Source organism: Cebus imitator, unplaced genomic scaffold, assembly GCF_001604975.1.
Source record: "Cebus imitator isolate Cc_AM_T3 unplaced genomic scaffold, Cebus_imitator-1.0 Scaffold547, whole genome shotgun sequence".
NCBI classification, from domain to species: Eukaryota; Metazoa; Chordata; class Mammalia; order Primates; family Cebidae; genus Cebus; species Cebus imitator.
Window position 1 is genome coordinate 744,520 of NW_016107862.1, and position 27,327 is coordinate 771,846.

The following is a 27,327-nucleotide window of genomic DNA, read 5'->3' on the forward strand; positions in this document are numbered from 1 at the left end:
TTTTTGAGACAGAGTTTCGCTCTTGTTACCCAGGCTGGAGTGCAGTGGCATGATCGTGGCTCACTGCAACCTCTGCCTCCCGGGTTCAAGTGATTCTTCTGTCTCAGCCTCCCGAGTAGCTGAGACTATAGGAATATGCCACCACGCCTAGCTAATTTTTGTATTTTTAGTAGATACGGGGTTTCACCATGTTCGTCAGGCTGGTCTTGAACTCCTGACCTTGTGATCTGCCCCTCTCAGCCTCCTGAAGTGTCGGAATTACAGGCGTGAGCCACTGCACCTGGCCTAGTATTTTTTTTAAGTACACTTATATTAAAGTGTGTGCTTCTAAGAACTGGTTAATATTTGATGATGAACTTTGGGAAAAATACTTTCAGTTTATACATTTAAACCGTTTTATACTTCATCTGTTTTAATACATTCATAAAAGCATTTTTATGCCTTAGTGTTCTTTAAGTGGGAACAGCAAAAATTCTGTGACACCAGTGATAGTTACTATGGAAATGGGGTACATTTCAAGTGGAAAATAATATGTAAATCTTACAGGAAAAACAACTGTTTCCTGATTTGATAGTAATGAAGGAAGGAGATGAATGCCATTATATGCTCTTTTTTACCCCCCAAGATGGAGTCTCGCTCTGTTGCCCAGGCTGGAGTGCAGTGGCATGATCTTTGGCTCACCACAATCTATGCCTCCCGGATTCAAGTGAGTCTCCCGCCTCAGCCTCTGGAGTAGCTGGGATTATAGACATATGCCACCATGCTTGGTTAATTTTTGTATTTTTAGTAGAGATGGGGTTTCTCCATGTTGGCCAGGCTGGTCTCGAACTCCTGATCTCAGGTGATCTGCCCGCCTCGGCTTCCCAAAGTGCTGGGGTTATAGGCATATATTCTTTAAAGCATTTTTTTTTGGACAGAATCTGGCTCTGTTGCCCAGCCTGGAGTGCAGTGGTGCGATCTTGGCTCACTGCATCCCTGCCTCCGTGGCTCCTGGGTTCAAGCAATTCTCCTGCCTCAGCCTCCAAAGTAGCTGGGATTACAGGCATGTGCCACCACACTGGCTAATTTTTGTATTTTAAGTGGAGACAGGTTTCACCATGTTGCCCAGGCTGGTCTCGAACTCCTGACCTCAGGTGATCCGCCCAGCTTGGCCTCCCAAAGTGCTGGGATTCCAGGCGTGAGCCACTGCACCTCACCTCTTTAAAGCATGTTAAAAGTCTGTTTTAGGATGGTCTTTTGTTGTTGGCAAGAAAGGGGCAAGGCTAATGGGAGAAAGTATTTGATAACTGACATTGTTAACAGGAGTCTTCAAAGTTTTTATTTTTGTAATTCGCATTTTGTAATTCGCATTTTACTAATTTTGTGTAAGAGAAATTTGACTTTATAAGTTCTTAATATTTTATAGGACCAGTTTATAAGTTAAAATATTTTCTTGTAGTATCAGTTTGACTAATAGCTGCTTTTTTTTCTTAAAAAAAAATTTATTGAAGTTTTTGTCAGTACCTGTAATACTTGTATTCCAGGCTGCATCAGTCTTGGGGGCGAGGCCCAGCACTGCCATAAAAGCTCACCCAGGTGATTGGGTGAGCTAGACTAATAATCGTTCAGTAGAGCTAAACTACCTAATAGTTTTCAATCCTAGCTCTATATGATTTCCATGGCTTTTTGTTTGTTTGTTTGTTTTTAAAGTAGAGATGGTTTTATATACCTTGACTCTTTTGAACTTCGGTATATCAAACCACTGATAGCAACACTGCAGTGGTTAGTTTTGTATTAGAGTACCAGCAGTCTCTCAGGAAAAATACAGCATTATGGTTTGGGTTGAAAACTTTTTCCTTCCTTGAAAATTTTATTTTAATATTGTTAAAAACTATATGAAATAAAATTAAATAAATGGCACTTACATCCTAAACACCTGTGAAGTAGAGTGACCCTTGTTAGTCCATATGTCCTGTGGACCAGCAATGTTGGCATCATCTTGGATTTAGTAATGCAGTTTGAAGCTCAACCCCAGTTTTATTGAATCAGAATATGCTTTAATGTTTTTATTTTTAGTCAGAGTTTTGCTCTTGTTGCCCAGGCTGGAGTGCAGTGGCAATACCTTGGCTCACTGCAACCTCCGCCTCCCAGGTTCAAGCGATTCTCCTGCCTCAGCCTCCCGAGTAGCTGGGATTACAGGTATGTGCCACCATGCTCCACTAATTTTGTATTTCTAATAAAGACAGGGTTTTACCATATTGGTCAGGCTGGTCTTGAACTCCTGACGTCAGGTGATCTGCCCGCCTCGGCCTCCCAAAATGCTGGGATTACACGCGGGAGCCACTGCACCCAGCCAGAATAAAATGGCACCTAGCCATTTTACTTTATTTTTTTTTTTTGAGATAGAGTTTTGCTCTTGTTGCCCAGGTTGGAGTACAATGATAGGATTTTGGCTCACTGCAGCCACCACCTTCCAGGTTCAAGCGATTCTTCCACCTCAGCCTCTCAAGTAGTTGAGACTAGAGACATGCGCCACCATACCCAGCTAATTTTGTATTTTTAGTAGAGACGCGGTTTCTCCATGTTGGTCAGGCTGGTCTCCAACTCACGACCTTAGGTGACCTGCCCACCTTGGCCTCCCTAAGTGCTGGGATTACAGGTGTAAGCAAGCCACCGTGCCAGCCCAGAATATGCATTTTAACGAGATACTCAGGTGATGTGTATTCATGGTAAGGTTGACAAGCACTGCTGTAGGGGAAATAACACTAAAGAAGACCTGGGCTTGATTCCCCCCCCAAACAGTGGTTTAATTGTATGTTTTTATTTTTAAAATGAGCAAGTTGGCATGCATAATCTATAAAACCGGTGGAAGTGATATATTAGTTTTAATTTTAAGTATTGAGGCTAATTTTTAAGCATATGTACGGAACTTGAATGTTCTCATGTGTCTTGTCATGATATATATTCTAGGGTGTGTATGTATGTTCTATTAATGCCTAAAACCTTGTGGCTCTTGGAAAGTGCTTTTCCTCTTCAATATATAAAAAAAAATCTCTAGAGTTCTTTAAGACAATAAATATTTGTAACTTCATAGTAACTTTTTATTTTTTAACCAAAATATCTTGGCATGATTAGGTACCATATTCATAGGAATTCATCCAGAAGGAAGTGAATTTGTCACCACTGGAAACATTCAGAACTATATTCAAGTCCCTATATCAGGTCATGAGAAAATATTTTAAATTCAAGTTGAGCAGTGTCAAAATCAGTGGATAGCTTAGTTTCTCATCACATTGGTATAACCTTTGTAGGCCATTATCTTTGAAGGGGATAATACTAACTAAAACATTTTTGTTTTGTAAAATGATTGATTAATTGGTTCTGTTGCTTCTTTCTGTTTAATAAATTAAAGTACTAAGGGGGAAGAGTTTGGATCTGATTTTTAAAAATCTGCCTTGCTGAGATATAATTTATGTAAAATTTGCTGATTTCGGGGTGCAGTTTGTTGACAAATGTGTAGTTTGTTGCCACTGCGGTGATTATATAGAACATTTTCATTACGTCAAAAAGTTCCCTCAGTAGTCAGTTCTCTTCCTTTAACCCTTAGCTCCCCACAATCACTCATCTGCTTTCTGTCACTGTAGTTTTGCTTTTTTTAGAATTTATTGTAAATGGAATCATACATTTTGTGTGTGTATTTTGTCTTTTACTTATAATGCTTTTTAGATTTACTTGTGTTTTTACATATCGGTAATTTGTTTCTTTTCATTTCAGAGTAGTAGTGCATTGTATGTATGTAACACAATTTGGTCTTGTAAGTTTTAGTTATTCTGGTGAATATTAATGGTATCTCACTAATTGGTGTCATTTCTTCCTTAAATGTTTGGAAGAATTCACCAGAATTCACCAGTGAAGTCATCTGGGCCGAGAGGCGTTATTTTTGATTGTAGGGTGTTTAACGGATTAGATTTTTTAAAGCTGATTCTTTTTTGTTTTACCTACTGAAGAGTGAGAACCTTCTTTTAGTTAGCCAGTTGATTGCTACTGAGTTTATTAGGGTGGGGTTCTTGCTTTCAAATTTTAAGAGGCAGTAATTGGTGTGTATTTGGAACTGTACTTCTGGAGAGTAGGTTACAGGGAATGGTGGGGTAGACACAGAATTTTACAATCACTTGGCATTGTTTCATATGTCTTCAAAACGTTTTTTGTTCCTTCATGGCACCCTCCCATCCCTCCTAATCATAAAAATCCCTGGAAGCAGATAAAAGGTCGAGAAGCAGCCCTAGAGTATTTGAGAGACCTTCCCTTGGCTAGTAGAGGTCTTTTAGAGGCAAGAGAAGGTATAGTAATAATAGCACTGGCTTGTACCTGTGTACAGTATACAATGATCTGTACCTAGGTCTGCTTCATTGGTGTGTGTTTGGAAATGAATTTCTGGAGAGTAGGTTATAGGGAGTGAATGGGGTCTTGTAAGTTTTAGTTATTCTGGTGGGTAATGTTATCTCACTAATTGGCGTCATTTCTTCCTTAAATGTTTGGTAGAATTCACCAGTGAAGCCATCTGGGCGGAGAGGTGTGGTGTATGTATATTCTGTTAATGTATACCTATACATACATACTATACACCCTGTATGTAGAGTGTGTATGTATATTCTATTAATGCCTAAAACCTTGTAGGTCTTGGAAAATGCTTTTCCTCCCCAATATGGGGTGTGTATGTATATAGGTGTATATATATGTGTATATAGGTATACATACACACTAAAGTGCTGAGATTACATTTGTGAGCCACTGTGCCTCGCCCAAATTTTTTAAGTAATTGATTTGCATTAACAAAGCCCAAATGCTGCATTTTGTTGATATGTCTTTTAAGTTTCTTTTCTATAGGTTCTTTTTCTCCCTTCTGCTTTTGTAATTATTCAGGTTTTTTTTTTTTGTCCGGTGGAATTTCCCATGTTCTGGATTTTTCTGACTCCATCTCTGTGGTGGTGGTTAACGTGTTCTGCTTCTGCATTTCTTTCCTTGTAATTACATCTAAAAGCTTGATCACATTTATATTAAAAAAAAATTTTCCCACCAGTACATTATAGGGGGTGTTTTATGCTTCCTCATGCTTCACGTCGGGAGCCACATGTCTGATTATCCCTTTGTTGTGTTAAGATTGATTCAGGGGAGTTCAGAGTTAATCTGTTTGTTATAATATACCCCATCAGCTTTTCACCATGGACCTTAGTCATTGTGCCTTGCTGCCTTTTTGAAGTCCCCATTTCTAGGGAATGCCTTCCATTTATGGAGGATCTTAGTTACTATTTAATTGGTTTTTGAGTAGCAGTCTTAAGTCAGATCATTAGTCATATAAATACATGATTTGTAATTGGAGTTCTTTTAGGAAACTTATTTTCATTCCATGTCATACTTGATCTTGAAAATAAATGAAAGTTGGAAAAATATTATAATCATTTGTGAAGAACAAATATTGGATATCTAATATACGTATATTATTTAATAATGATTACCTATTTAATACTAATAGAGCTTTTTAAGGAATTTTTCTCCAGTAACTAGACTGCCAGATTAATTACTTGAGGCTTCTTAGAGGCTCTTCTGAAGGTTTTTTGTTTTTGTCTTTTTTTTTTTTTTTTTGAGACAGAGTGTTGCTTTGTTTCTTGGGCTTGAGTGCAGTGGGGTGGTCTCGGATCACTGCAAACTCCGCCTCTCGGGTTCAAGCGATTCTCCTGCCTCAGCCTCTGGAGTAGCTGGGATTACAGGTGCCCACCACTAACCTAGCTGTTCTTTGTATTTTTAGTAGAGACAAGGTTTCACCATGTTGGCCAGGCTGGTCTCGAACTCCTGACCTCAGGCGATCTGCCCGACTCAGCCTCCCAAAATGCTGGGATTATAGGTGTGAGCTACTGTGCCCAACTAAAACTCTTCTTTTAAGAGTATAATAAGGCTGGCAAGTCAGGATATTCTTTTTTTTTTTTTTTTTTTTTTTTTTTTTTTTATTTTTTTTTTTTTAAAGAGGTTTTGCTTTAGCAACCATAAAAAGCCTATGTTATTCCAAAGATCTTGTAATGACTTCCAAAATTATTTTTACCTGGTTATTATTTTCCTTGTTGATGCTCTAAAACTAAATATTAGAGGAGAAGCACTTCTCTTCAATGATTTTTGCTTTTCACTTTAAAAGTGCTTTGTTGCTGAGCTTCTTTGAAGGGGATTCTAACAATTCAGTTAAGTTTGCTTTGACACCATGCGTTGCTTGCTTTCTTGGCATTGTAGTTTAAGTAATACATTCACCTTATGAAAAATTATGTTTTCTTGATGATGATCTCAAATGGTAATTCCTTCTTAACTTCCAGATAATATTACTGGAAAATTCTTCAGTACATCTGTAATGGCCCTTAACACTTCCCACTGAATTTCATTGCCAATTGATTTTCTTCCTAAACTTCTCACGCCATCTTTTGAGCTAAAAACTTATTTCTTGGGTAGCTTACCTATTCAGTTTTTAAGCATTTTGTAGACTGTAGATAGAGCATCTAAGAAAATGGTTGCTTTTGTGACCAGTCTGGCCAACATGGTGAAACCCCATCTCTACTAAAAATACAAAAATTGTTGAGGTGGTACACGCTTGTAATCTAAATTCAAATGTGACTACGAATTTATCTGTTTTTTCTTTTTAGTTCTCTGAATTTTAATTCATGTATTTTGAGTCTCTTAAGCATTATTATGTCTTTCTGATGATTACACATTTTATATCTGGTAATGCTTTTAGTCTTGAAGCTGGCTTTGATGTTTATGTAGCTACTTTAGCTTTCTTATGATTAATATCTGCATAGTATACCTGTGCCTTTTCCCCTTTTACTTTCAAACTTTTACTTGAACCAAACTGTCTTTATATTAAAAGGGCACCTCCAATATACAGTATATAGTTTTGCTTTTATTACCCACCCTGTCAATCTCTATCTTTTCATTAGCGTGTTTAGTGTATTTATGGTTGATGTAATTACTGATTTTAGTTGGGTTTAAGGTTGCCATCTTACATGTTTTCCATTTGTCTCTTTTGTCTTTTGTCCTTATTTTTTACCTTGGGTTCAGTGAATTATTTTAGTACTTTCTTTTGCTTCCTTATTGGCTTTTTAAGCTGTATCTTTTTTCTTTTTTTATTTGTTTGTTTTAAAGCCAATGCTTTAAGGCCAATGATATTCATCCTTAACATATCTGTCTATTTAGAATCAGTATTTTACCAATTTCCACTTTAAAAATCATAACCTTAGGGTATACTTTCATTTACGTTGCCTCATAACATGCCTCATAAGATACTTCATAACATGAAGTATGTAGAAGTAGAAGAATTTTCTACTTCTACATACTTCATAAACCCCACGTTGATCAATTATCTTTTAGGGAAATTAGTTGAGGGGAATAACTAGTCTTTTATATTTGTATCTATTTACTATTTTGGATTCAGATCAATAGGAAGGAATAAAGAGACTTTTCATTTCATAATGTTTCATTTCAGCCTGAAGAACATTATTTAGCTCTCATGTAATAATGCACATCTGCTAATGACAGGTACTCTGCTTTTGCTGTCTTTATTTTGCTTTCATTTTTGAATGAAAGCACTGTAAAGCTATCAGTCCCTTATCTTCTGGCCACCAATGCTTCAGTGATGATGTGATGAGAAGCAGTTATTTGAATTATTCTGCTCTGTATAATATATAATTATTACATAACTAATAATTATTTGAATTATTCTTCTGTGTCTGTTCTCTTTGATTTTTGTTTTTTTAGCAGCCCAGCTGATGTGGTTTTCTTTGTATTAATCTACTGGAGGGTTTGCTGAGGTTTTTGGACCTGTAAATCTCTGTCATCAAATTTTGGTAACTTCTTCAAATATTTTTTTCAGCTCCAACCTCATGTTGTTCTCCTTCTAGGATTCCAGCTGCAAGCTGGATAATTTTCCGCAGGTTCCTGAGACTGTTAGTTTTTCTTCATTCTTTTTTCTCTCTGTACTTCAGATTAGAAAATTTCTTTTGATCTCTTTTCAAGTTCACAAACTTTCTTCTCTTACCTACCCATCCATTGTTGTCCATCCAGTGAGTATTTCATTTTACTTAATACACTTGTCAGTTCTAGAATTTTCATTTTTTTTAAATAGTTTCTATAGTTTTTTGGCTAAGCCTCCTCATCTATTTATTTATTAAGACTTTATCTTCCTGTAAGTCCTTGAACATATTTGTAGTATCTGGCTAAAAGCATTTGTCTGATACATTCAACATCTGGGTCATGGCAGAATTGGTACTGTTTACTGCTTTTCTTTCTTGATTATGGGCTACATTTCCTTCTTTCTTTGTATGTCTAGTAATTTCTGATTTATATGTTGTATATTAAATGTTATGCATTGTAGAGAGTTTGGATTCTCTTTCCTTGTTTCTGTTTTGGCAGGCAGTGCAATTACTGGTGGATCTTGACCTTGGCTTTGCTTCATAGTTCATTAGTGTGGATCTGTGTAAAGCTTAGAGAAAATCTCCCTAACTTGGTGGGACTAAATTTCCAAACTGTGTACCTTGCAAATCTTTTCAAGTTGGTTTTATTTAGGCTTTGATTGGATGGATTGTCAGTAGGCCTTCTCTAGAACTTGACCCTTAATTCTAAGATATGTCCATTCTAGTGTCTCAGCTTGATGCCTGAGGTATTCATAAGATGTTTCTTTGCACTCTGGCTGGGCAAGAACTCCAGAGTGTCTCAGTAATGTTTGACTTCTGTTTCTCTCTCAACCCTGTAGTAGCTTCCTTCTGGTAAGTGTTGCGTAGTGCTGTGTTCCCCTGCACCTGTGAAGCTTGTCCTTGGCCAAGGACTTCTGGGCTCCACCTCTGTATAGCTCCTTTTTCTCTGGTGTCCTGCCTCACAAATGCCTAATGCTCTGGCAATCTTGAACTCAGATCTTTGTGCTCTAGTTCCTTACGCTATAGTTAGGAAATTTTTCCCAGGCACAGAGCTGGGAGTGATCATGGAGCTCACCTTGCGTGTATCCTTGTGCTACCCATTGTCCATTGCTTGAAAAAAGATGCTCCATATGTTTTGTCTAATTTTATAGCTGTTTGTGGTGGAGAGCCAGTCTGATACCAGTTACTCTAATGACTAGAAGTCTCAAATATCCTCCCTTCCCCAAATAGCTGTGTTTTTAAAAAAGCAAAATAGAATCGGGGGTGATTTTTACTACTTTGTAGTCTGCCCTTGTCCCACTTAATTTTATGCCTTTTCTTTTTTTTTTTTTCAGATGGAGTTTCGCCTGTGTCGCCCAGACTGGAGTGCAATGGTGTGATCTCGGCTCACTGCAACCTCTGCCTCCTGGGTTCAAGCGATTCTCCTGGCTCAGCCTCCTGAGTAGCTGGAATTACAGGCACCTGCAACCACGCCCAGCTTATTTTTTTAGTAGAGACAGGGTTTCATCATGTTGATCAGGCTGGTCTCAAACTCCTGACCTCAGGTCTCAAACCTGCCTCAGCCTCCCAAAGTGCTGGGATTACAAACTTGAGCCACTGTGCCCGGCCAATTTTATGCTGTTTAAAAAATATATAATTTTTTTAAAGAGTGTATATGTGTTGGCCAGGCGCAGTGGCTCATGCCTGTAATCCCAGCACTTTGGGAGGCCAAGGAGGATGGATCACTTGAGGTCAGGAGTTCAGGCCAGCCTGGCCAATGTGGTGAAACCTCTCTCTACTAAAAAATAAAAAAATTAGCTGGGTGTGGTGGTGCATGCCTGTAATCCCAGATACTTGGGAGCCTGAGGCAAGAGAATTGCTTGAACTCAGGAAGCAGAGGTTGCAGTGAGCCAAGATCACACCACTGCTCTGCAGCCTGGGAGACAGAGCGAGACTCCATCTCAAAAAAAAAAGAAAAAAAAAAAAAAAAACCATCTCAAAAAAAAAAAAAAAAAAAAAAAAAAAAATTATAAAGCGTATATATATGTTTTTTAAGCTGGATAAAATGTCAGTACATGGCTAAAATAACTGTTGGGCCACTTTCTAGTTTTGAGGCACACAACATTAATTTTTACCACCAGAAATAAAATTGGTAAACAAACTTGTACATCTTCATTGTTGTCTTTATTTCCTTATAATAAATCCCTAGAGATATATTTAACCATGGTATAACCTCTTTAAGGCTCTTAAAAAAATATGTTCTAGAATAAACTTGAATACCTAGAGGCTGTTTTCACTTGGGTATAAAATATAAATGTTGCGGTTCAAGTACTAGGCACTAAAACATGACTTAGCTTTTGTGGGATAACCAATTCTATAAGTAGATTGAATCAAGGTTACTTTCCATAAAAATTTGTTTCAATCTTTTGTTTGGAATGTGAATAATAACTTAAAATATATTTCATTCCTTTTGAAAGGTGAATTCTTTGTTGTCTTTTTATAAGTTTTGTTTTGGGTTGATGTAATCTAACATTAATCCTACATTTTATTGTATTGCAGATTTGTAGTATTTTTTTATTGTCTTTGTTTATGACTAAGTTTGAAGTTTGCTGATGAATCAAGATCAGCCCTGAAGTATAAATTTTGCTGTTGGAATACATGCTGAGTTTATGAATTTGGCAGATTTAAGATAAAGTGTGATTAGACAACAAAAAGACAGGTGTCTTTTTTAAAATAGACTTTTGGGTTTTTTTTAGAGCAGCTTTAGGTTCACAGCAAAATTAAGCAAAAGTGTAGTTCACATATACTTCCTGCCCCTACATAAACACACTCTCCTCTGACATCAGCATCCCACACACAGTGGTGCTTTTGTTAAAATCGATGAACCTTCACTAAAACATCATTATCATCCAAAGTCTATAGTTTGACATTAGGGCTCACTCCTGTGGTTGTATATTAAATGGGTTTTTCACAGATTTATAATGACAGGTATCAACCAATTTTGTATTATAGAGAATAGTTTCACTGCCCTAAAAAATCTTTTGTGTTATGCTTGTGCATCCCTTCCCATCCCCCTAACCCCTGGCAGTCACAGCTCATTTTACTAAGATGCCTTTCTTTTGCTAGGACTTGTGGCAAATACATGTTAGGTAGGTACCTTAGTGTTAAAGTGTGGAGAGATATTTGAGAAGCAGGTGATCATCTGTAGGTGTCTTTTAGCTCTGACCTTGAAAGACCCATTTGGGGGCTAGAGATGGGAGAACTGACTTGGAACTGTGAATCACAAAAATCTGTTGGAGGAAGGAAATCTGCTTGTCCCAGTAAGTTTTTGGCATTGAAGAAGGGAAATAAATCACTATTCTATACACAGGATGTAACTTCAGTTTAAAATCTTTTAGTAGTGCTGAATTTAAAGACTTTTAATTGTAGGTAATCACTAAATGCTAATACAGTATTTACAGATATCCTAATGAAATTTACATACAATTCTCTTTTATTCAATTGCTTATTTCAGTGTTTGATGGAGTACTTTATCTATATTTAGTTCATATTTGTTAGATAAATCATCATGGGGAGTAGATGCAGGTGAATCACTCATTGTTATGCTCCATTATATCTTTGAAATCTATTTGCTACCCTTCCCTTTATTAGTCTGTAGACTGGAAATGGTGACAAATATGTAGTTCTGTCTGTTTGAAAGGCCCATCTTTGTCCATGCCAATAAACTGGGTCACATAGCGATTATAGCCAACTAATATAAGTGCATTTTCAAGTGAACAAAGGTTTTCTGCCCAGTGGGTTTTTTTTTTTTCTTTCTAAAAACCAACTACTGCTTCCTTTAAAATAAGAACAAAACTATTTGTTGGTTTTAGCAAAATCACCAACCTCCACATTTGGTTATTGTGATATTTTAGCAGTTATTACTTTTGAGTTATTTTTTAAGTAAAGTGTTTTACTTGGTAGAACGTCATAATTTCTATGCAAGTTTTGTGCTACATACACTTACTCTTGAGTTGCTGGAGGTATTTCCCCAAATGAATTGGTTATTACATTTGCTTATAAACTAGGTAAGGGCAGTGCCAGGTGCAGTGGCTCATGCCTGTAATCCTGGTACTTTGGGTGGCTGAGGTGGGTGGATCACCGGAGGTCAGGAGTTTGAGACCAGCCTGGCCAACATGGGGAAACGCTGTCTTTACTAAAAATACAAGTTAGCCAGGCGAAGTGGCAGGCACCTGTAGTTCTAGCTACTCAGGAAACTGAGGCAGGGTAATCACTTGAACCGGGAAGCAGAGGTTGCAGTGAGCTGAGATCACGCCACTGCACTCCAGCCTGGGTGACAGAGTGTTCTGCCTTAAAAAAAAAAAAAAAAAAAAAAAAGGTAAGGGCAGATGTAAGACTCCTGAGTAAAATTTTTAAATTTCATTCATTCAAGAAGTTTGAAGCACCTGCTAGGCTAGGTGTCAGGCATTATTCTGGGTGCTGGAAGACAGAATGGTCAACAGGATAATTGCAATCCTTACTTTAGTGGCACACACATTCTGTGGAGGGGGAGCTATGAGGTACACATTTAAACAAATGAAAAAAGGTTGTTTTAGGAATTGAAAAGAACTATGAAAAATCCTGTTTCATTAAAGTGTTAAGGAAGGGGATCTGTGATTTAGATTGAGTGGTCAGGGAGGGCCATGCTGAAGAGAGAACATTTGAGCTGAGACCTGGATGATGGAGATGTAAGCCATGTGAATTTACGGGGATAGAGCATTCCAGATAGGGGAGGGTAACTCGGTCAACTTCACATTTAACTATATTATTTACTTGCTACTCTGTGGAGATTAGATTAGATTGGATTGGATAAAAGGACAGGAGTATTATTAATGAAGGGTGATCAGTTAGGTGCTGCAGTGTGAGATAAGATGGCAGTGATGACAGCAGGAATGTTATCAATAGAGATTCAGAAATGAAGAGAAATAAGGTGATTATTGATTAGATTTAGGGGTAAGTAAAAGACATATAGACATATCTCTCTATGTCAGGGACAGCCGACAGGTCTTTGCCAGAGCAGATTGGTGGATGGCAATGTCAGTACACAGCTGTACTGGTCAAGTGAGGATCACCATAGCATTTCAAGGTGAAAACAAAAACTTCCTCTGTTGGATTGGTTATTTTGAAGTTACTGTTAACTTACTCCTATGGTGCTTACTAGGGAGCATGAATATTTCAACTCACTGAATCCTGATGACAACCCTATGAGGTAGGTACTGCTACTACGCCTGTTTTACGCACACCCCTTTTCCAGATTAGAAAACAGGCACAGAGAAGCTAAGTGACATGCATTGAGGCAGTTTTGCTCCCTAGTTCATGGTCTTAAACCACTAATTAAGCTTGGAAACTTAATCACACCATTTGCATTCTGTTTTGTCATTTATCTGCACTTACCTCATGAGACATTAATTTAGAATTTAACTATATTGCTACTTTTCCTGGAAAGTTCACATTTATATGCATTCAAATAGCATACCTGACTATTGCTGTATACCATTGATACAGGCAGTGATAATGTCCTTTTTAATTAAATATTGATTGCTTTTACTTCCAAAGATTCTCCTTTGAAGTGGCTTCCTCTTTATAATGCATTGTCATTGTTTGCAGCACATTTTGAAATAGTGCTGTTGACTTTGCTATATACAGTTAAAGGTGTCTCGATGTGGTAAAGGCTCTGATAGTCTTTGCAAATCAGATAAGTGAGATGCTTCTTTTGGTAATAAGATTAAAAATCCACTAATGTGAATATATAATATTTGCTCTGTGAATATTGGTTATGTGGATAAGGCATTATTGAACTGCTGACTAATAATAATATACCATACCTCAGTGGACTGGCTTTCTCCTCAGAGTGGAAGGACAGTCATTGATTGCATTGAAAACAGTGGAATACTGTATGTGTCGTTAGAGTGTAAACTGATGCTTAGTAGACAGGCTCAAGGAGGGTGTCTCTTAGTAATTTTGATGTGGGACAAGGTCCCCAGGAGTAACTCGTTGCTACATGGATCAAGCAGTTGGTAGAGAAGAAAGGCAGACAAGATACATGTCCTCTGAAGCTAGGTGTTTTTTAAAGAGTAGAAACCTAGACTTTGGAAGTGTTTATCTCTGCTGTTTACATTTTCTGTACTTTGTCATCACTATTCAGTAAAGGTTACCTTATTTTAGTGTGTTGTGGTAACCAAAGGGAGGGTTTATATGACTGTTTTGGGGAGCTGTATAGTCTTAAATTGGTGGCTGTAGTGTTTGGTAAGAAAGAGGTTCGGTGGGAGATGAAATTCTGAGATACAAGTGCATCTCATTGACCATCCTTTACTGAAACTTTAATGCGGAGGCCATAGTACTAGGTTACTGTACTTATAGATTCATTTTAAGTATCATTTTTGGAAACTTGTTAGAACCATAATTTTCCGCTTTAAGTCTCAGAATGAAAAACAACATAAACAGTTTTTTTTACTTTTTTTTAAGACTGAGTCTTACTCTTGCCCAGGCTGGAGTGCAGTGGCGTGATCTCAGCTCACTGCAATCTCCGCCTCCCAGGCTCAAGCGGTTCTCTCTCAGCCTCCCTAGTAGCTGGGACTAGAGGTGCATGCCGCCACACCTGGCTACTTTTTGTATTTTTCGTAGAGTTGGGGGTTTCCCCATGTTGGCCTGGCTGGTCTTGAACTCCTGACCTCAGGTGATCTGCTTGCCTTGGCCTCCCAAAGGCCTGGGATTACAACCACTGTGCCCAGCCACATGAAAAATTTTAATATATGTTTTTAATCTTTGTAGAGTTATTTTCTAGGTGATGGTTACAGGGAAAATTGGAATCTGAAGTACCAGGTGAAATTGATTTTTCTCCTCTTTAGTTTCTGTGTACATACGGTTGCAAAAGTTATTTACAGAATAATGCAGGGCTCAAAAACAGCTGCTGTTCACATTTAGCCGTTAAGACTTCATTGAGATAGAGGCCATGTTTAGTATTATGGTTTATGTATAGTGGTGTATTAGTTCATTTCCATGCTGCTAATAAAGACATACTCAAGACTGGGCAATTCGCAAAAGAAGGAGGTTTAATGGACTCACAGTTCTATGTGGCTGGGGAGGTCTCACAATCATGGTGGAAGGTGAAAGTCATGTCTCACCTGATGGCATACAAGAGAAGAGAGCATGTGCAGGGAAACCTCTCCTTATAAAATAATCAGATCTTGTGAGACTTATTCACCATCATGAGAACAGCACAGGAGAGACGCTTCCCATAATTCAGTTACCTCCCACTGGATCCCTATCACAACATGTGGGAATTGTGGTAGCTACAATTCAAGATGAGATTTGGGTGGGGACACAGCCAACCGTATCAAGTGGGAAATCTTACCAGCATTCTTTGTACTCTTACAGCGGGAGTGAGAAATCCAAAGAACATTGTAATGATCTATAATGGGGGAGGGGACAATTACTTATTTGAAATTTTGCTTTAGTTGTGGTCCTTAATGAAAATTTGTAATGTAGGGATTAAAGTAACTGATTTCTTTCTTTTTAAATTCTAGGTGAGAATTATGAAGATGATGACCTAGTAAATTCTGATGAGGTTATGAAGAAACCATGTCCAGTACAGATTGTTCTTGCTCATGAAGATGACCATAATTTTGAACTTGATGAAGAAGCTTTGGAGCAGATATTGCTACAGGAGCACATACGAGATCTTAACATAGTAGTGGTATCTGTGGCAGGAGCTTTTCGTAAAGGGAAATCATTTCTACTGGACTTCATGCTTAGATACATGTATAACAAGGTGAATAGTCTTTTAAATTGAACCCAATTAAAAACAAAAAAAGTCCCAACCAAGCCTGTTAAAAAAATAGAAAAAACCCAGAACTATATCTTTTTCTGTTTAAGTGGTCTCACTCTGTTTCCCAGGATGGAGTGTAGTGGTGTGATCACGGCTCACTGCAGCCTCAAACATCAGGCTCAAGCAGTCCTCCCAATTCAGCCTCCTGAGAAGCTAGGACTGCAGGCATATGCCACCACACCCAACTCTTTAAAAAAAAATTTTTTTTTTTTTTTTTTTTGTGGTAGAGATGGGGCTCTCACTTTGTTGTCCAGGCTGGCAGAACTGCATTTTTAATTTTATAGAAATATAATTCTTTATAGGAATTCCTGGTCAAGCTAGTAATGTGAAGTTAGAGCTCTTCTTAATCACCATAATTCCTTTCTGCACACTACGTATGGAAACATAATCGAGCATCTATGTTCCAGGCAATGTAGCTCTAACTCAAGTTGTCTGAGTATAACCTGAAAGTCTCTGAAGTACTATTTATCTTCTTTCCCTTTTTGTTATTTCTTCATACTTTCCTTCTTGGCCACCTTTATAGTGAGTAAAGTAGAAGGATAAAGATCTTTGAAAAAGTATATCTGTGTTCCTCAAACAAGTCACTTTTAGTGACTATTACTTTTTGAGATGAAGTCCAGTTTCTTAGAGTGGCTTCTACAGCCATCTGTGATCTCTGAACCTCATTTCTTGCCCTTCGTATGTCAAATAAACTATAGTTTTTGCTGTTCCCTGAGTATGCCATGTTTTTTCTCAAATATTATGGTATTCTTGGCTCATATTTTGATGGGGGACTTCCCTGACATCTAGAACGATATTATATCCTCTTCCTAACTCTCATGGTACATGTTGTACGTTTTATTGATGCTACTTTAATTGGCTGTTTTTTTCTGGCTGCTGTAATAATCTCTGTCCTGAGTGGGCCCTCTGTTGGTTATCAAGCACCTGGTACAACAGTTGGGTCTTAGGTGTTACCTACTATTTTAATTGATGAATCTCCTTCTCTTCCATACATTTTCACTTTGAGACGGTACCAGACTTTGACTTTCTGTTCTGGAAAAAAAAAAAAAAAAAAATTTTCACTTGAATTGGAATGTTTTTCTGATAATTGCAAGTTGGACTGAGGGAATGGAAGTTTGATAGGGAACAAGGAGAAGGAATTGGAAATTTTGGAGTGGAGCACTTAGTGGGTAGGGAACTTTTGAATTCAGAAGCCATGTGAAATTACTAGAAATACTTTGACAGAATTATATAATTGTCTAAACACCTGTGAGGGTGCTCACCTTTATGAATTCTGTGTAAATCTGTAATTGAGTGTGCATTCTTCTTGAGATAGAAATAAGGTAAACATTCTCAGTTGGTTTTCCAGGAAGCTTTTCAGTAGTCTTTTAATAGTGATCATTTCACATATTCTCAAATATGCCTGAGTATCAGGTTCTATCTCAAATAGTTTATATTAGAGAACAAATTTACATGTTTAGGACATTGAGAGAGATATATCATTTTAAAGTTTTCCCATTGATTGAGACGTGATCTCACTCTGTCACAGAGGCTGTAGTGCAATGGTATGAACATGGCTTACTGCAGCCTCAACCTCCTGTGCTCAAGCGATCCTCCCACCTTAGCCTCCCAAGCAGCCGGCACTATAGGCATGTGCCACAATGCTTGGCTAAATTTTAAATTTTTTTGTAAAGATGGGGATCTCACTATGTTGCCCAGGCTGGTCTTGAACTCCTGGCCTCAAATGATCCTCCCACTTCAGCCTCCCAACATGTTGGGATTACAGGTATGAATAAGTTTGAGCTCTTGATTCTTCATCACTGTAATTCCTTTCTGCATATACTACATATGGAAACATATGATTGAGCATCTTTGTTCCGGGAATGGAACATGCTCAGCTAAAGTTTTCCCATTTAGACTTGATCCAAAATTTTACATTTGAAACAGAAACGTATAAGTAGTGGCATACTCGTTTTTAAAAAAGACTACATTAAAGATGATAAAGGGTTTCTATATTTTCAGTTCCACTAAATCCTTAAGTTAGCCTGTGTATATTGTATCTATCTGTGTCTTAGCTGTTCAGTGCAAATGTAATTTGTTCCAAGTAGGTCACAGACAATAGAAAGTTAGAAGGAGAGGGAAACTTAGATCACTTATCTAGGAATGACAGATAAGTTTCACCTCAGGTGCCATTTCTGTTTCCATCTCTGATCGTAGTGGCTGTTCAGAGGGGAGTAGCAGCCCCCATTTGTCATGTATTTGCAATCTCTGCACAAACAGAACTCTTTTTCCTGGGGGAGTCGCAGAAGCCATGCAAAGGTTATGATGGCCTGAGTGAGGTTATACATCTAGGTAGAGGCTTCTAAGCTGAAATGTCTTTATTAGCTTTCATTTATAGTATTTCCCTATAGAATTCCTGATATAAATCATCTTATTCTGCCAATCAAAAATTGCATTTAACTGGTATCTGATTTTTGGATAATGTGCCTCCACTTACACTGATCATGTGGTAGATCATGCTTTTCCTATGAGATGAAAGTAAAGGAGAAATAATGGGATAGTTGGATTTATTTTATTAACCTGTATGCCTACAGAGGTGGGATGCTAGCTGAAAGAAGCAGAAGAGTAGTGACATACTGACAGTGTAAGTTTTCAAGGTTGACCTGAGTCAATGTATGTAAGTATGCAGTTGACGAAGGTGGTGAGTAGTTTTACAAGAGGAGATGAAAATCTGTAATCAAAGATAGAATCGGTGGGTTTGGTTGTGGTGTGAGGGATGTTGGCTTTCCCCTCCTAAATAAATGTTATTCTCTCAAGTATTCTATGTCCCCTCACCACTTCTAATTCTTATTTGCTTATTTAGGGTTGTGCTTTAGATAAATATATCTTTTCCTTAAGATGTTTTTCCCTTGAAGTATAATTTACATACAGAAAGGTGCACAAGTCTTAAGTGTACAACCTGATGAAATTTTACATAGGACTACACCCTTACTACCACCACCCAGATGAAAATACAGAACAAACCTGCACGTTGTGTTCCTTCTCAGTTAGTATCTACCCCCCAAAAGTAACTGCTGTTCTGAACTTCTCACCACAGGTTCATTTCACTTGTTTTTGAACTTCACATGAATGAAAATCATACTATAGGTATTCTGTGTTTGGCTTATTTTGTTAACATTATAACTTTGAGATGTACCCATTTTTCTCCATTATTTTTGTTGCCTTAATGTTCTACTGTATGAGGGCTGGGCATGGTGGCTTACACCTGTAATCTCAGCACTTTGGGACGCTGAGGCAGGTAGATCACCTGTGGTCAGGGGTTCAAGACCAGCTGGGGGCCAATGTGGTGAAATCCCATCTCTACTAAAAATGTAAAAATTAGCTGGGCGTGGTGGTGTGTGCCTGTAATCCTAGGGAGGCTGAGGCAGGGGAATTGCTTGAACCTGGGAGGTGGAGGTTGCAATGAGCCGAGATCGCACCATCGCACTCTAGCGTGGGCAACAAGAGTGAAACTGTCTCAAAAAAATAAATAAAATAAATGAATAAATATTCCACCGTATGATTATGCAACATTTTACTTATCTATTTGCTGATAGATTTTTTGCTTTGATATTACAATTTTTAGTCATCTGATTTTTCAAAAGTTTTTTTTCTTTTTTAACAATATTAGAGGTCATATATTTTATAAGTTTTCAAACACATTTTTTATATGGGAATATAACAAAGAGAGCCTGTATACCTGTACCGTTTACTTAGTTTCTTCTAATGTTATTATTAGTGTGGTACATTTGCACAACTAAGAAGCCAACATTGGTACATTAGTATTAACTAAACCCCAGACTTCATTCAGGCTTTTGCAGTTTTTCCATTGGTGCTATTTTTTTAATCCCGGGATCTAATATGGAATATGATTCCTAGATTTAGCTGTCATGTCTCCTTAGTTTCTTCTGGCCCATGAGAGTTTCTCAGCCTTTCCTTTTTTTTTCATGATCTTGACTATTTTTTATTTTTGAGATGGAATTTTGCTCTTGTTCCCTAGGCTGTAGTGCAATGGCTCGATCTTGTCTCACTGCAGCCTCTGCTTTCTTGGTTCAAGCAATTATCTCACCTCATCCTCCCAAGTGGCTGGGATTACAGGCGCCCCCACCACGCCCAGCTAATTTTTGTATTTTTAGTAGAGACGGGATTTTACCATGTTGGCCAGGCTGGTCTCAAACTCCTGACCTCTGGTGATCTGCCCGCCTTGGCTTCCTAAAGTCCTGGGATTACAGGCATGAGCCACTGTGCCCAGCCATCTTGACTATTTTGAGGAGTACTGGTAAAGTATTTTGAAGAATATTCCTCAATTTAAGTGTGTCTTACATTTCTCTCTTGGTTAGACTGGGATTATGGGATTTTGGAAAGAATACTACTGAGGTCAAGTACCCTTCTCATAACAGCATATGTGGGGTGTGTATAGTCACATGATACTGCTAGTAATGATAGTCTTCACCCCTTGGTTAAGCTTGTGTTTGCCATGTTTCACCCCTGCAGGCTTGCTAGTTTTTAGTCATTAATTCTACCCCAACCTCACAACAGGGAAGGAGGAGGATTAAGCTCTACCTTCTGATAGGAGGAAGGCATCTAAATATATTACCTAGAATTCTTCTGTTGGGAAGAGTTGTATCTTCTCCTCATTTATTTATTTATTCAATCCTTTATTTATGGGCTCATTTATACTTGAGTTATAATCTGAATCATTTACTTTTATAAAAAATTTCATCTTTTAGAATCAGGGGCTATATGTGCAGGTTTGTTACTAGGTTGCATTTTCTAATGCTGATGTTTGGGGTATGACTGATATTGTCACCTAGGTACTGAGCATAGTAATCAATAGCTTTTCAATCCTTGCCCACTCCCTCCCTCTCTCCTCTAGTAGTGGCCATTGTCTGTTGTTGCCATCTTATGTCCATGAGTACCCTAGTTTAGCTTCTATTTTTAAGTACGAACATGTGGTATTTGGTTTTCTATTCCTGCATTAATTCACTTAGGATAATGGCCTCCAGCTACATCTATGTTGCTGCAAAGGACGTGATTTCGTTCTTTTTTGTGTCTGCATGATTTTAGTTAAATCCTTTCAAAGTGAAATAGATTATCCAGTGTCATTAGGAACTGTTAGAAAAATGCTGATTAGATTGTCACATCTGGCCATTGTCAAAGTAGTTTGAATTCTAGGAATCAGTTTACAATGGTCAAACTTAGAATTATATAATATACATGAAACTAAATACAGTGCTTGGGATATTGATGCTAAGTAATGGTGATAGCTATTATTACTGAATTCTCCTAGATAAGGATTCTTAATTCTCTATAGAGTTGCTTCTGCTTTTATAACATTTCCTGTTTTTTCTTTTTAAAACTTTGTTATGAATAACTTTGTTAATAAACACATGTAAAAGTAGACAATAATGTAAATGCCCATATACTAAACAATTTTTAGCACTTATCAACTCCATCAATCTCGTTTCATCTGTAATCCAACTCACTCTATACCTTATGTATTATTTGGAAGTAAATCCTAGACTTCATATCATTTCATTTATAAATATTTCAGTATGTGTCTCTTAAAGATAAGGACTTTTTTGGACATTACAATAATATAAAAATAATTCCTTTAGTATTATAAAATGTCTGGTGTGTTCAGTTTTCTAGCTGACTCAACTGCTTTTTGTTTTTGCTTTTTTTTAAATAGTTTGAATCCAACCAGATGAGGTCCACATTGTGATTGGTTGTGTTTGAAGTATTTTTAATACGTTTTAGCTTTCCCTCCCTCCCTCCCTCTGTTTTTCTTGGCAATTTATTTGTTGAAGATACTGCTTGCTGGTTATAGGGTTTTCCACTCTGGATTTGTATATTGCATCCCGTTAGTGTAGTTTTACATGTTCTGTGTTCTGTGAATCTTCTGTAAGTTGTTAGTTGTTAGAGACTTCATCAGACTCAGGTTTGACACTCTTTTTGGCAAGAGTAATTCATAGAGAACTATGTCTTCTTCCAGTAGGAGGCACATATTATTTTATGATATAATGGTTTTTTAATCCTTACTGAATTCTAGGTATTTTGATTACTAAGCATTTAGCAGGCATTATCTTACTTCGTATTCACAGATAACCCTGTGCAGTAATAATTGTATTTCAACTTGGTAGTTGAGGAAATGAGACTCAAAGTAAGTGGCAAGGCTTAAATTCCAGACCTGGCAATTTGATGCCAAAGCCTTTATTCTAAAAACTATTATGTAAATTATATTTGGTCATTTTCCCATATATTTACAGTATGTAAAGTGCAGGTTACTTTATAGGATATACCTACACTAATTATTTTATAAATGTTCACTTTTCATTGTTTACTTCAGAGTTTGGACTAGGCTTATGGGAGGATATGTGTGAGTACAAATGTAACTTTTCTTGCTGTCCATTGGTATCTAAGCTTAAATAAAGATCCTTGCTCTATTTGTTACACAAGAGTTTTGACTCCATCTACAGCATATTTGCTAATGGCATTTTAAAGAAACTGTTCTTTATGTTTTTATTCTTTGCTGTTTAAAGAGCTGCTCCCTAAACTGTTGCCAGAGACCAGGAGTAAAAAACTATCTTTAAGAATCATACACACTGCTGCATATAATTTGCCACAAGCACAGATATCTCAGAAATGAGTCCTATGGATGTGGAACTTGATTTTACGCTCCTCTTTTAAGGGTAACAGTGCCTGAGATTTCATGGGAAATGTATGAATGAATACATCTAGAAAAACTTGGTTTGTTTTATGTTCTTTCTGAAGAACAAAATGTATTTGGAGGAGGAGCGGTATTTTAAAATGCTTATTCTTGGATCATTTTATTATTTATTTTTTATTGGGTGTAACTTACATGCTTAAAGTGTATAAACCTTAGTATAGCCAATGCATTTTTATATAACTATGCCATTGTAACCACTGTCTCAGATCAAGACGGAGAGCATTTCCTGCATTCTAGGAGGCTCTCTCATTCCCCTTCCCAGTTACTGCTATCTCTGGCTCTCAAGGGCCACTACCGTTCTGACTTGTATTAATGTAGATTAGTTTTGCCTACTATAAAATCTCACATAAATGTAATCATAGAGTATGTACTCTTGTGTCTGGTTTCCTTCACTAAGCATTAAGGCTGATGTATGCACGTTGTTATATGTATCAAAAATATGTTGTATGTTACTTCTATTGCTAAGTGATATCTCACTGGATAATATATGATTTACCCTTTCTACTGATAGACATGGGTTTCTAATATTTGTCTGTTACAAATAAAATGGCTAATGAACATTTCTGTACAAGTCTTGGTGATGTAAGCACTGAATTCTGTTGGGTTTATTCCCAGGAGTTGAATTGCCAGTTCACAGTGGAAAAATACCCATTTAATTTTAGTGGAGATTGCCAAAATTTTTTCTGAAGTGGTTTTACTAATTTTACACTTCCACCAGCAGTGTGAGAGACTTACAGTTGCTGTATATCTTGTAGCCAGTATTGTCAATCTTTTTCATGTTAGCTATTCTGATAGATGTGCATTTTGTTGATTTAAAATTATCTATATACAAGTTCATTTGCTCATAAAACTTTTTGCCAGATTTAACGTAGAAGTTTAGCTTATTCATTTAATTATTACTTTAACTGAATTTACTTTTGAATATTTATTATAAGTGAAACTATAGAACTTATGTAACACACTGCTGAAAGTTTGAATTTTATATTATTATTATTTTTGTCAATGTGAGAAGCAGGCAGACTTTGACCAGAATTTTAAGACTCAATAAGGAAATAAAAATTATGGGCTAATTATTATTATTATTATATTTTAACCTGAATATAAGATAAGGGGATTGGATACAGAGGTTATGTGGACTGTCTTCCTCTTAGCATATGGGGGTCCCTGCTGCTGAGACTTTGATTTTGGAATTGAAACTAATTTTTAATTCTTTCCTATGTAGATTTCAAATTAGATTAGATTTCAGTTAGGAAAACTTCATCAAGTGTTGCCAAAGCTAGAGGAATCAGAAATAAATGAGATGGAAGTGTTTACAATATTGTTTGAAGTCCTTATTGCAGTGTTTTAGGAGAGAGACTCTCTTGATTACATTCCTGAACCTGTTGCCTGAAAATACTCTGTCCTGTGTAGCTTTTCCAGTTTTAAGCCACAAATGTATGTACTGCCTCTTTTGCAGTATCGTAAAGATAGAGCGCCCCTGTCATCACATATTTTGATTTTGGATTGGAGAGAACATAAATTATAGATCTTTTTTCAGTCCGAAGTCTTTGTTCTAGTAGGTTATATTAACTGTTTCTAAAGTAATTGGTTTTATTTAGGCTATTTATTGAAAAATATCTCAAGCAACAGACTGTTACACATAAACACTGACTACTCAAACACCAGCTTTAGAACATTTAGGGAATTAAGCTATCTTATATAATGTAAGTTCCTTTTATATTAACTATTTTTGAAGGAGACTTTTTTTCAAGGCAATAACTCCCTACTTCCTTCCCCCTCTTTGCCAGGACAATTTTGCTATTCAGCTTATAAGTTTTTTAAAAATATATTTTAATTTTTTTGGAGATATCACAGCTCACTGCAGCCTGGAACTCCTGGGCTCTGGTAATCGACTCCAAAGGGTCTCACTTTTTTGCCCAGCTTGGTCTTGAACTCCTGGGCTCAAGCAGTCCTTTTGTTTTGGCCTCCCAAAGTGCTGGGATTATAGGTGTGAGCCACTGTGCATAGCCCAGCTTATGAATTTTAGTTCAGAATTTCTTTTTCTGAGACTGGGTCTCACTCTATTGTCTAGGCTGTCCTTGAACTCCTGATCTCAAGCAATCCTCCTGCCTCATCCTCCCAAGTAGCTGGGACTATAAAGCATGTGCCATTGAGCCTGGCTTCAGAATTTCTCTCACAAATTTCTTTCCTTTAATATGATACATTTTCTATATGTTGGAGAATGTATACCATAATCCTTTCATCAAGAAGCAATGTTGAGCCGTAATATTGATGTTACATTGCACTAGTATATGGATAGTTAACAGAAATTTTAGTGGGCCATTCGTTCTTCTGTAGACTCTGGTAGTGTTATATGAGTGGGTTTTGTGTGACTAGGAGTCTTTGTTGAACTTTGTGCACTAAGAGTATTTCATTTTTTGTTTTTCCTTTAATAGCACCATTGAGATATTCGCTTACCATGTCAGTAGTTCACTTAAAAGTGTGCAATTCAGTGGTTTTTCGTATATTCACAGAGTTGTGTAACTATTACCACAATTAATTAAAAAATGTTTCCACTGGCAGGGCATGGTGGCTCATGCCTGTAATCCCAGCACTCTGGGAGGCCAAGGCGAGAGGATTGCTTGAGCCCAGGAGTTTGAAACCAGTCTGGGTAACATAAGGAGACTCCACTTCTACAAAAAATTAAATAATTAGCCGAGCGTGGTGGTGTATACCTGTAGTTCCAGCTATTCAGGAGGCTTAGGCAGGAGGATGGCTTGAGCCCAGGAGGTTGAGGTTGCAGTGAGCCCTGATTGTGCCACTGCACTCCAGCCTGGGAGAGAGCAAGACTCTGTCTCAAAAAGAAAGTTTCCATCATCCCAAAATGAATCCCTTAACAGCCCTTTAGCTGTTACTCCCACAGCCTTTCTCCAAACCCTCAACCTGAAGGAACCACTAATCTATTTTCTGTCTCTATGGATTTGTCTATTCTGGCCATTCATGTAAGTGGAATCTTAAAAAATGTGGTCTTTTGTGACTGGCTTCACTTGGCATAATGTTTTCAGGGTTCATCCATATTATAGCATGTATCTGTACCTCTTTCTTTTTATGGCTGGGTAATATTCTTATATGGATATACCACATTTTATCCATTCGTCAGTTAATGGACAATTGGTTGCAACTTTGTTGCTATTAGGAATAATACTATAATTATATTAATATATAATACATTAATTACATAAAAATATTTTTATTTGTATATGTTATAATAATGATGTGAAAGGGGCTTTTTCCTTCATTTTTTGGTTATCTGTCCCAGCACCATTTTTGGAAAAACTGTTCAACACTTTTACTATTGAATGCTTTTGGTACCTTGTTGAAAATCAGTTGATTATAAACATAAGAATTCATTTCTTGACTCTCAGTTCTGTTCCATTGCTATAATACTTGTTTTCTTTTTTCTTTTAGTTTTTGAGATGGAGTCTTGCTCTGTTGTCCAGGCTGGAGTGCAGTGGCACAATCTTGTCTGACTGCAACAGCCTCCGCCTTCTGGGTTCAAGCGATTCTCCTGCCCCAGTCTCCCAAGTAGCTGGGACCACAGGCACATGCCACCACGCCAGCTAATTTTTTTTTTTTTTGAGAGGGAGGCTCTCTCTCTTGCCAGGCTGTAGTGCGGTAGCACCGTCTTGGCTCACTGCAACCTCTGCCTCCTGGGTTCAAGTGATTCTCCTGCCTCAGCCTCTTGAGTAGCTGGGACTACAGACGTGTGCCACCACACCTAGCTAATGTTTGTATTTTTAGTAGAGATGGGATTTCACTTTGTTGGCCAGGATGGTCTCCATCTTTTGACCTCATGATCTGCCCACCTTGGCCCCCAAAGTGCTGGGATTACAGGCACGAGCCACTGTACCCAGCCAATTTTATTTTTGTATGTTAGCAGAGATGGGGTTTCACTGTGTTGCCCGGGCTGGTCTTGAACTCATGACCTTAGGTGATCCACCTGCCTCACCCTCCCAAAGTGCTGGAATTACAGACATGAGCCACCATCCCTATCTGCTTGCATGATTTTTAATGGGAAGTTCAGTGTAATTCTTATCTTTGTTCCTCTATAGGTAAAGTGTTTTGTCCCTGGCTTCTTTCAAGATTTTCTTTTTGTGTTACTTTGCAGCTAGGCTATGATATACCTAGTGGGGATTTTTTGGTATTTATCCTGCTTTGTGTTCTGTCCTCTTCCTGGATCAATTTCCTATCTTATAATTCTAAAATTTGTATATCTGAGTCTTGTTCTGATGTTTTTCTTGTCTTTTTAGTCTATTTTTTCTTGCCTTTTGGCCTGGCTTGTAATTTTTTGCTAAAAGCTAGACATGAAGTATCAGGTAATAAAGAATGAAGATTTAGGCTTTTATTATGAGGTTATATGTTAATCCAGCTTGAAGATCTACTGTGTTTAATGTTTTCTGTAGCTGCAGATCCTAGAGGCTTCAGCTTCTCCCTATTTATGGTTTCCCAAGACTTTTATCGAATTCGAAATCTGTTGTCTTGCAGCTTTCTTATTTGTAATCCACTGTTATTATATTGGAGCCCTGTTGATGAGGTGGTAATATGTAGGAGAGTGGAAGCATCATATGTCACCTTATGGGTAAATCTTAGTTTTATTTTTATTCTTTTTGAGACAGAGTCTCCTTATGTTGCCCAGGCTGGTCTTGAACTCCTGAGCTCAGCCTCTTGAATAGTTGAGACTACAGGCACACACCACTGCACCTCTAGCTCCTTAGTTTTTTAGTGGGCTTGAGTCCTGGGCTTCAACCGTTTTTTTTTTTTTTTTT

At 37.5% G+C, this 27,327-nt stretch overlaps 1 protein-coding gene across 5 annotated transcripts in view; it reads left to right on the plus strand.

Moving 5' to 3' along the window:
* The window catches only part of ATL2 (atlastin GTPase 2), a 70,395-nt gene that overhangs the window by 13,909 nt on the left and 29,159 nt on the right, over positions 1–27,327 (plus strand). For all 5 annotated transcript variants that reach the window (XM_017515326.2, XM_017515327.2, XM_037733784.1 and 2 more), the window contains exon 2: positions 15,473–15,717. In XM_017515326.2, the coding sequence (XP_017370815.1) occupies positions 15,473–15,717 (245 nt within the window). The remainder of the gene's footprint in view (positions 1–15,472; positions 15,718–27,327) is intronic.